The following is a 10,340-nucleotide window of genomic DNA, read 5'->3' as shown; positions in this document are numbered from 1 at the left end:
TACCTGTTGTTCTCTCCTGTACAGGTGTGATACCACACACGCTACACAAAAGCCTGGGAACATTACAATTGAGTAGAAATACATACATCACACTACAGAAGGCCGCTATATTGAATACATGCCATATTGTTAGGAAATTCCTTAATACAGACACTGACACACACATTTAATTTTAGTTTTGTTTTGGTTGCTATGCCTTGACTTTGGTCTGGCATAGTACACAGCCACCGGTGTGAACCGAGTATAACTCACAAAACATAATAATAATAATAATAATCATATTAATTTAGTTCATAAAATATTTTGTTATAATGTTTTATTATATATATAATTATTATATAATATAGTACTTGAAAAAAATGAAAATTCTACATTATATAGTCTTTTTAATGTTTTTTTTGTCATTATGAAAAATGCCAACATTTAAAAAAATTCTGAAAATGTGTCATCATCTCGACTTTTGGCAACTAATTTTTTTTTTAATTCTAAAATTCTGAATATAATTTCAAAACTGTTCTGAAAAATTGAGACTAATTTTCTCAATTTGTAATTCCAAAAACATGTCCCCTAGAAAAAATATAATCAATATCTTATGCAAAAAAAAAAAGGACACATTTTGGAATTTTATAGTAATGTTTGAAAATTTACACAATCAATCAACATGTAACTTATTTAAAAAGTTTCATTGTTATAAGTTTCAAAAGTTCTTTAATCAATGCATTTCTAACTACAGTACTGATACAAAATGAATATATTAAAACAAATGTATATTTTAAATAGCTATATAAAATAGGAAAACATGAAGAACTATATAAATACAATAAATATTTTTACCAAGAAACATAGAATTAATTGTAAGATCTCTCCGACTAGCATCCAACTGCCAATCTGTTGTAAACACCACATCAGCATGTCTGCCATCAGTTTTTACATCAATTCTCAATGATGTAATTTCAAAGTTTTCTTTGTCATTTATTCGAACAGAAATAGTCCCATGTGATTCTCCTTTTGCACTTATCATGCGAATATCTAATAAAAATATTGAAGCAAATAAATTAATTCTTAAATAGCATTTTAATAGATTTAATTTAATATAATGGATTGTATAATTAAAGTCAAGAATAAGCTTAAAAGTAGCAAAAGCTTTAAGTATGAAGTATAAGAAAAAGCATATACATGAGTTTAGTAAGATAAAATCTGTTGCTTTTACAATCAAGCAAATGCTATGTGCTTTTAAGTAAAAGGTAGAATGTACTTGGAGTCAAACATAAAATTATTGTAAAAATGATTGTTGCATTCAGCTTACATCTCTTCCTATTCAGGGGACCTATTCTGAATTGTATCGTTAAACTAATGAATACAATAAAAATTAGTTTCTATCAAAACCATGTGATTGGCATTTAATTTGATACATTTCATTTTTGGTTCCGATAGCGATAACTAAGCTCTTCTTATCAATCATTCTTGTGATGCCGTTAAAAATGTAACAAAAGTAAAAAGAACATGACAACTTTAGGGATAAGGATGATATTACAGTAGAGCATCGATTATCCAAATGTTGATCAACCGAAAGCTTTCCAGTTGGCAAATTTAAATTTCCGCTAGTGCTGTGGCACTGCAATCTTTGGCTATGGCTTGGGCTACTCCAATATTACTATTTTTGTTGGTGTGTGTGTTTCAGCTGGCAGCATTGGTGTGGCTATGAGAGAGTACTTAAGGACGTGCCAGGATTTGAACAAATTTCAACATGGGATAGGTTAATATATTTTTTCATACATAATCAGGTATCCAAAAAATCAATTTTCCGAACAACTCCAGTCCCCAATTGATTTGGATAAACAATGTTCTACTGTACTTCACAAGCAATTGGAGATAGAAAAAATTAGCATAGGACATCACAAAACTCAGTTTTTCATCTTTGAGATAATGCTTTTTGGCCGAATGCTACACACTTTAAAGAAATTTGTCATCTTCCAAAGCCATTACTATTATATTTATGCAATGAATTAAGAGAAAAGCTAGAGCTGGAGCCAGATATACAAGTAAGCTATGTAAGCTGTAGCTTATAGCCTCAAGTTTCAAGGAAGCTCAAAAATTTCTACAAAAAAAATTTGAAGTCAAATTTTGTAATAATTTTTTTTTTACAAACCAATAAAATATACTTTACTTTTTATTTTGTGTATTATTTAATTACGTTAATAACCAATATTGTTTATATTACATTTCTAGTGATTTCTTTTTAATATAAAAGTAATTTGATTTTTATAGGTAGCTTATCTAAGCTTTTACTCTGTAGTAGCTTTTCTGTGACAAAAAAAATGATGAAAACGACAATTTTAGTGTTTCCTTTTTTTAAATTGTACCTTATTTTATAATATATTGCAAATAAATGTTTTATTGTTAAAAAGTATTATTAAAATTAATATGTTTATGTTAATTCTCTTTTTTATAAAATTGATTTCTAAAATTGTAGTATTGTTAAGGGACCTCATAGTTTCAAGGTCCTCGAAATGCCTAAATCTGACTCTGGCTAGAGCCGAAGTATTTTAACTAATATCTCAAACTGACAAGTTGTTGTTCACTGGCTGCATTGTCCTTTCTTTGATGACATTTTAACAAAAAATTTGGCTACAGAATACTAAAATCACATATTTTACTTGGAAAATGGCAGGTAGCAGTCATGTGGCAAAAATACAATGTTAACTAAACTGTGATTGGTTAAAGTGTAACAGCTATCGATTGCATGGAACCCAGATGCAACTCAACTGACTACCAGTAGTAAAACCTACTTAACATGGAGCAGAGAATAGTGATTTATCTAAGGTTCGTTAACTGTATTTCGCTAAGATTTATTGAATGTCCCGTGTATTGCTCTCGTTGAGTTATTGGAAGAGCTCAGAATGTGTCCCCAGATCAAATGCTACTAATAAATTCTTACAATAATTCTTGTAATTAATATAAAAACAAATTTTATTTTATTTATTTATTTTTTGTTTGTTTGGTTTGTTGCCATAGAGATTTATGGCAGAAGTCAGCTGTTTTAAAGAGACATGTCAAGAATAATCAGGTTTTTAAAAAAAGGGAAAGCATAACAAAAGTCATCTGATTTTACGAAGACTACTGATTCAAAATGGAATTTTTAATTTTTTATAAAATTTAAGTTTTATAAAAGAAAAAATCAAGCAACAAGTTATATAATTTTTCTGGAAAGGAGTTAAAATTGCTTATGGCACCATCTGTTATGAGATTTTATTTTTAAAAACTTGTCATATTATTAATTATTATAAAATGGCAAAATGCTTAATTTTGAAGTAGAGACAAGTTTTATAAAAAAATTATAAATGCTAATAAAAGTAACATCTTCATAAAGTCAAATCCTCAATTAAGATATGATACCTCACCCCGACCTTTAAAACCACAAAATTTAATTGCATTAGACCCCAATACATAAACCTCCCTACAAAATTTCAGAAATCTATACTAATATATAAAGCAAGAGTGTTTGTTTGTTTGCTACAGATAATCTCAGAATCTACTGAACCAATTTTTAAAATTTTATTCTATTGGAAAGCTTATTCCTTCCAGATGAACATAGGCTATATACTATTATCATATTAAAAAAGGAAAATGCACAAGAACAATGTCTTTACCACTATATTTGTCTTGCATTGCCATTCATCTGCTCTGTTCAAGGTCAATCTCCTTCACCACTTGGTGGACTTTTTAAAACTTATTATTGTATATTTTTGGTTTCGATTTGTGCAGTTTTGGGTAGTTGTATATATGCATTGTTTACATTTTCTTAGGCATTCATTTCTTATAATAATACTCTTATGCTATCAGATACTCACAACTGTGAAGAGTGAATTTACTTCCTTTACATGAAACTAAACTTTTGTAAGTAGGCCAATAGCATTTTTGTGTGTTCATTGTCCTAGTATTAAATCCCACTATACAATAATTGTACAGTAGGATTGTAAATGTAAATAATTGTAAATAATTATTATTTACAAATAAGAATTAGTCTTATATTATCAGATATCTACCTACATAAAGTGAGTTTTTTCAGTTACTTTTAAGTTGTACACATGTATGAGTGAGTCTTATCAACAATAAAATGCCTAAAAAAAGTTGCAATTATCACAAAATACATCCATGTCAAGGGACCATTGGAAGCTTATTACTTTCTGATGTACTGTATAGTACATAAGCTACCTTAACACTTAGATCCCTCACTCCTTCCTGCTGATTTCATCTTCCCTACTCCCAAACCCTTTGACTGATTTAGATCAAATTCTGCATAATAACTCTATGGCAGTGGCCAAAACAGGGGTGGGCAAGGTGGGCTTGCTGCCCGAGGAGGCAGATTGCTAGGGGTAGCAAAATAGGCAAAATAAAATAAAATTAATAAAACATTCTTAATTTCAGATAATAAATCATTTTAGTTTTTGGAAATAATTAAGTAATTAAATGTGTGAGAAAGAGCAACAAATAACTATCTTGCCAGGACAGCATAATTGCTAGGTTGGCAACTGATCTCTGGTATCATGTGGGGAAACATGGACTACCCCATAAAACTAGGATCCTTCACTCCTCTCTGATTTCATCCCACACAAACTGCCAAACCTTTTGACTGATTTGCATCAAATTTCGAATAGTTACTCTCTGCCATCCTGTGGGAGACATATGCTACTGTATAATGAGGACAACCCAATCTCCTCCCTGCATTTCTAGGAAACTGTGGGCATTCTTTGCTAGTTTTTGATAAAAAGACACAGGAGTTATTAAACCTTAAAGTAGATAAACAAAATCATGCTCCCCATACACACAAAACACCCAACTTTTCTGCATTTCTCAATGTTTCAAGATCTCAAGTCCAAAAATGTAAAAATCTAGGATGGTCATTTTTGACTGATCATCATACATTCCCTCTAATAAATATAACAGTTGGAAAAGAAAAGTAAAAATGTGATATATAAACACTAAATTTATAACACAGATAATCTTACTTTCTGCAGTGAACATCTCTTTCATTTGTTGAGGAGTAGCTGTTGATGCAAAATCAATATCTAGTGGTTGTTTGTTCATAAGTAAATCTCTGACTGCTCCTCCTGCAATGCGTAATTCATAGCCATAACGTTGAAATATACTTGCAAGTTCTTTAACTTCTGGTGTTAGTAGAGTTTGAAATAATGGAGTGGAAAGCTTCATTTTATGTAAATATCTACAGGAAATATTATTCAAATATGATTTCTTCAGAAAATGTAGTGAATAATTTTGATATAGATTATAGTTATGGTAAGATTTAGATAACAGTTTGGCCCAATATATCAATTTATGCTTCATGAGATAAAAATTTTACCTGGAAAGAAAGTAATAAAATTTTTAAATGTTATCATAATTTATAAATAATTATTTGTTTATTACATCATCAATAGAAATTTTACTAATTGATATTTTCAGAAATGATATTTCATGCAATCATTTATATTTTTACTGTTACACAAATCAACATTTTAATTATAAAGAACTCAAAAATAGTTTGCAGAGAGTGCTTTATTTTTTCAAATCACCATTATAATATATACAGTGAAAGTCTGTTAACCCAGCATCCAATATGTCAGCATGACAAGCTGATTGTTGAGGGAAGGGTAATTATTGGTGACTGGGTGGGTCCTGAGTTAAGATATTCATGTAAAAGTGCTCAAAATGTGCAGTTCTTGGAAAGGGGTATGGGTACTTTTTAGAGATGACAAATGCCAGATCCTGCTGATCAGACATATACTTAAATTAAGAAGTTTTTCTGAGCTGCCAGTAGCATTAGTCTTGTAGTGTGTTTTTGAAAATTTGACAAGTAAAAGCTCCAGGTGTTATAGATCTACAGTGTGTCTTCTGGCTCTGTTTGAAGTGTTAAAAGCAGATGACAGCAGGAGTCCAGAATGTTTAATCTTGAACATGCAGCTTTGCTACATATCCAGAAGGATCACTATAATCATGTTATTGTTCTGTGACATACTCTCAGTTTGTCAACTCCTTCAATTCCAAGAAGACCTCAATTTCTCTTTTGTATTTCAGTTTGCCTTGTAGTTCTTTCAGAGATTTTATGAAGAAAAGTGTCAGTTCACTGTGTTAGTGTGGTCATGGTACCAAAAAACAACAAGAGTATCAATGACACCAAAAGAACAAAAAAAAGCAAGTTATGTTAAGCATCAAACAGAAATTACTTCTGACAAAGGGAGTAAATTGAAACATTATTATGACCCAAGTTAACATTGGATCTTCCACTCTCTACAATATAAGGAACAATAAAAGGGAAGTTAGAAGCCTTTGTTGCCAAAAGTAAAGCAACAACTAAGCACAATGAAGGATGTTTCATAAAAGATTATGGAAACCAAAAATGGTACAGTTGGATGCTATTTTATTCAAATGGTTTAGTGTGAAGTCTTCAGAAGGAAAACCAGTGAATGGACCCATGCTTGTTGAAAAAGCCAAGGAATCTCAGAAAGAATTGAACATCACAGAACCATGTGTGTTTTCTGACAGATGGCTAAGCAATTTCAAACACAGACATGAAATTCGTAAATTGGACGTAAGTGGTGAACAACTTTATGCGGATTATGCTGCCACAGAAAAATACATGCTGTTTGAAACTTTAGTGGAAGAAAACAGCTTGTCACCATCTCAGCTTTAAAATGTGGATGAAACCAGACTTTTGTGGTAGTGTTTGCGAAATTCTACACTTGTTGGTGGTGATGAAAAGGTTACTCATGGATTTAAAATTGAATCACTGTACTTGTATATGTGAAATGCTTCTGGAACACATAAGATACTGATACTTGTGATTGAAAAATCAAAAAACCCAAAGACCTTTAAAAACATGACAAATCTACCAGTCATATACAGTGACACCTCGACTTACACTACCCCGACTTATGTGAACCCGGAGTTATGCGATTTTCAAATCTCATCGATTCGTCTTTTGTTTGAGCGCCACGCAACTCTTGATTACTCACTCCCCCCACACTATTGTTCAGCTTACATGTTCGTATGCGTTGCGCGGAATCGACACATAGCTACAATTTATTTTGTGTTTGTTATATCTACGGAGACTTGAGAGACTGTACTATGTCATCCAAACGATGTAGAACTGATTCTTCTGCATCAAACAAGAAAAGAAAAACTTTATCTTTGGAATGTAAAATTAACATTGGGTATGTTCGTAAAGTCGAACGAGTTAAATGAGAATGACGTCATCTTTATTCCTATTTCGTTAGACTTTTCGAACAATTCGTTACTAACGCGTTTAACTCGTTTGACTTTACGAACGTATCCATTATTAAAGACTTTGATATAAAAATGAAAATTTGTGAATTGGCAAAGAAGTTTGATCTACCGGAATTGTTGGTCAGAACAATTATAAAAGGCAAAGAAAAAATTCTCGAAGCAGTGAAATATGCTCAATCTTTAAATTTAAGCATCATTCATAAACGTCACAGTATTATCGTTGAAATGGAAACAATGTTAAAATTATGGCATAATAATCAAGTAAATGTGAAAAATTGTAAAATAATATAGGCCTAATTTGTTATACATATGTATAATCTAAGATTTTATTAAACATTTTTTTCTAAATTATTGTTTTCTTTAGTCTCTGGCCCAATTAAAAATTATTTGTATGTATTATATGTGAAATTATACCCCGACTTACGCGGTTACTGCTCAGTCCCACCCATCACGTAAGTTCGGGGTATTACGGGGGTGTACAACATACAAACTAACAGTTGGATGTCAGCAGCTACTTTCAAGAACTGGTTCTTCCATCACTTTGTTCCTGCTGTTAAAGAAAATTTTGAAAAGGAGGGCTACCAAAGATAGCAAAGCTATTTTCCTGATTGAAAACTGTTATGGGAACATTTCTGCAACATACTTTCCTGCAACTGTGATGTCTTTGATACAAGCTATGGATCAGGACACCATACAGAATTTTAAAGTGATATACAGGAAGTATTTTCTTCAGAAACTAGTAAACAGCTATTGCAAAGTTGTTGAATTTCAGAAACAATTCAACATAAAGGACATAGTTTACTTGGCATGGAACAATGTGAAGGAGACAATTCTGCAAAATTTGTAGAAAAAACTATGGTCTGAAGATACAGATCTAAAAATGTCTGCTGAGGATGGCATTTGATGTAATAACTGTTAGCAACAGAGAATAGAAATGCTATAATCAGTGTCATGACTAATTTTTCACGTGTCCTGTGCAAAACTATATTTTTTTATCCCTCTTTTTTGGAGGAAAATTCCATAGAAATGGTCAGTTAATTTTTAACTNCAATTCTGCAAAATTTGTAGAAAAAACTATGGTCTGAAGATACAGATCTAAAAATGTCTGCTGAGGATGGCATTTGATGTAATAACTGTTAGCAACAGAGAATAGAAATGCTATAATCAGTGTCATGACTAATTTTTCACGTGTCCTGTGCAAAACTATACTTTTTGATCCCTCTTTTTGGGAGGAAAATTCCATAGAAATGGTCAGTTAATTTTTAACTCTAACCAAAAATGTTATGGAATCAACTCCCATAGTGGCAAAATTTAAAATTTCAAAATGAAAACACAGTAGATTCTGTTAACCAGAACTTAATCAATGGCAAAAAAAATCAAAGAAATAACACTTTAAACAAAAGTTAAAATAAAATCAATTTCTAGAGGAAATGTAAGTTTAAACATGGCATAACAAGCTGTAAGCCCATGCTTCACACATCATAATATGTCTCCCACTCCTACCAACTCACCATGTGTAAACATACTGGAATAGAAATTTTACTAATTGATATTTTCAGAAATGATATTTCATGCAATAATTTATATTTTTACTGTTACACAAATCAACATTTTAATTATAAAGAACTCAAAAATAGTTTGCAGAGAGTGCTTTATTTTTTCAAATCACCATTANCTCAGTCTCACAAGATAAAGGAGTTTTATGTTAAGTCAGAGACTAAGTGTGAGAAGCATCATACACTTCATATACCAAAAATATAAGTTGTAGTAACTTACCCTCCAAGCCATCCGATGCTAGCAGCACATCATCCACATACTACAGATATAGAAGGGGGTAATGTATAGAGAGTGGGGACTAAATCCTGAATTCTATGGATCTCATAATTAACTTAGCTAAAATAGCCAAAAGAGGCAAGTCCATAGGCATTCCCAGTTTTTGCAAATAAAAACTACCATTGAAACAGAAATAATTATTTTCAGTAATTAATAAAAGAGCCTCCCTTAAGCCCAGTATTTGTGATTGGAATACCCATTCTCAATCAATAATGTTTGTAAGCATGATCACCTCAAAACGGGGAGACCACATCTATTTTGTAAAAATTGTACAAATCTGGAAGAGTAGCTCCAATAATACTAGTTATAAGAGACTTCACCTCAAGAGCAGAAAAAAACAACAAGATTGGAGCTACAAACTAGTGCAGTAATTTTCTTAGCAAGAGCCTCTTCTAAAAATTGGTTGTATAAAAACATTTGTTCACCAAAGGATGAGGGGCCAAGCAGATTTGTGTCTTTACTTCAAAAAAACAATCTGGGATGTGCTACATTGGCTGGTGGATCTAGGGGTCCAGACAATGATGACATTATTCCTGGCATAGTGATAACCTTCTTTGCTTTTCTCAAAACTGCTGGAGTTGGATCTTGTTAGCAAAACCAATCCTAATCATAGAAGAAAGTCATTAGGCCTACATAGGAAATCATCATTTTTGCACAGCACAAACCTTTTATCTTTGTTAGAGAGTAAAAGTCTAAGATTTAAATTTTTATACCATTTTTACAAAAATAGAAGTGTCTGACCAGGCCCTATATAAGTGGTGTTTACTGAACAGATCTGAGATTGGTTATATTTCAGATTCTATGTTGCATAAAAAAGTAAAAATTTTATGAGAAAATATATATTGAAGGTCAGTGTTCATTTTCAAGTGGCTAGCTTATCATATTCGAGATCTGTTGTAGTATCCATAAGATGAATTTGTTGGAAAAAAGAAATTAGATGATTTTGAAACTGCATCTTCGTTTTGTGACATGTTTAGCTTAACAATTGGGTAGACAAAGAAATTTTTACCAAGTTGTTTCTTTATTCATTTGTCCCCAATATTAAAAGAAAATTATGAAAGAAGGGAATACCAGAGAATTGTAAAGTTCTGTTGCTCCTGGATAACTATTGTGCACATCCTTTTGCTGAAGTGCCCATTAATGGAAGCATTTTCAAATGACATTTTCCAGCTATCATCATAAATCTGATCCAGCCAATCAGATTTGCTTTTAATTTCTGTATT

At 31.5% G+C, this 10,340-nt stretch overlaps 1 protein-coding gene across 4 annotated transcripts in view; it reads right to left on the bottom strand.

Annotated features, from left to right (window-relative positions):
* The window catches only part of LOC111615057 (CCA tRNA nucleotidyltransferase 1, mitochondrial-like), a 34,408-nt gene that overhangs the window by 22,032 nt on the left and 2,036 nt on the right, over window positions 1-10,340 (bottom strand). For 2 of the 4 annotated variants that reach the window (XM_023356429.1, XM_023356431.1), the window contains exons 2-3: window positions 5,010-5,362; window positions 835-1,029 (exon numbers count right to left, since the gene is read on the bottom strand). In XM_023356429.1, the coding sequence (XP_023212197.1) occupies window positions 835-1,029; window positions 5,010-5,346 (532 nt within the window). In that variant the 5' untranslated portion in view covers window positions 5,347-5,362. Of the gene's footprint in view, window positions 1-834; window positions 1,030-5,009; window positions 5,363-9,060; window positions 9,214-10,340 lie in introns of those variants that run through there. The other 2 variants (XM_023356430.1, XM_023356432.1) reach the window with 2 other exon arrangements.

The sequence above is a fragment of the Centruroides sculpturatus genome, unplaced genomic scaffold (genome assembly GCF_000671375.1).
Source record: "Centruroides sculpturatus isolate CEXI.00-Female unplaced genomic scaffold, Cexi_2.0 scaffold2078, whole genome shotgun sequence".
NCBI classification, from domain to species: domain Eukaryota; kingdom Metazoa; phylum Arthropoda; class Arachnida; order Scorpiones; family Buthidae; genus Centruroides; species Centruroides sculpturatus.
The sequence above is the reverse complement of the archived record's forward strand: the minus strand, read 5'-3'. Positions and strand labels throughout refer to the sequence as shown.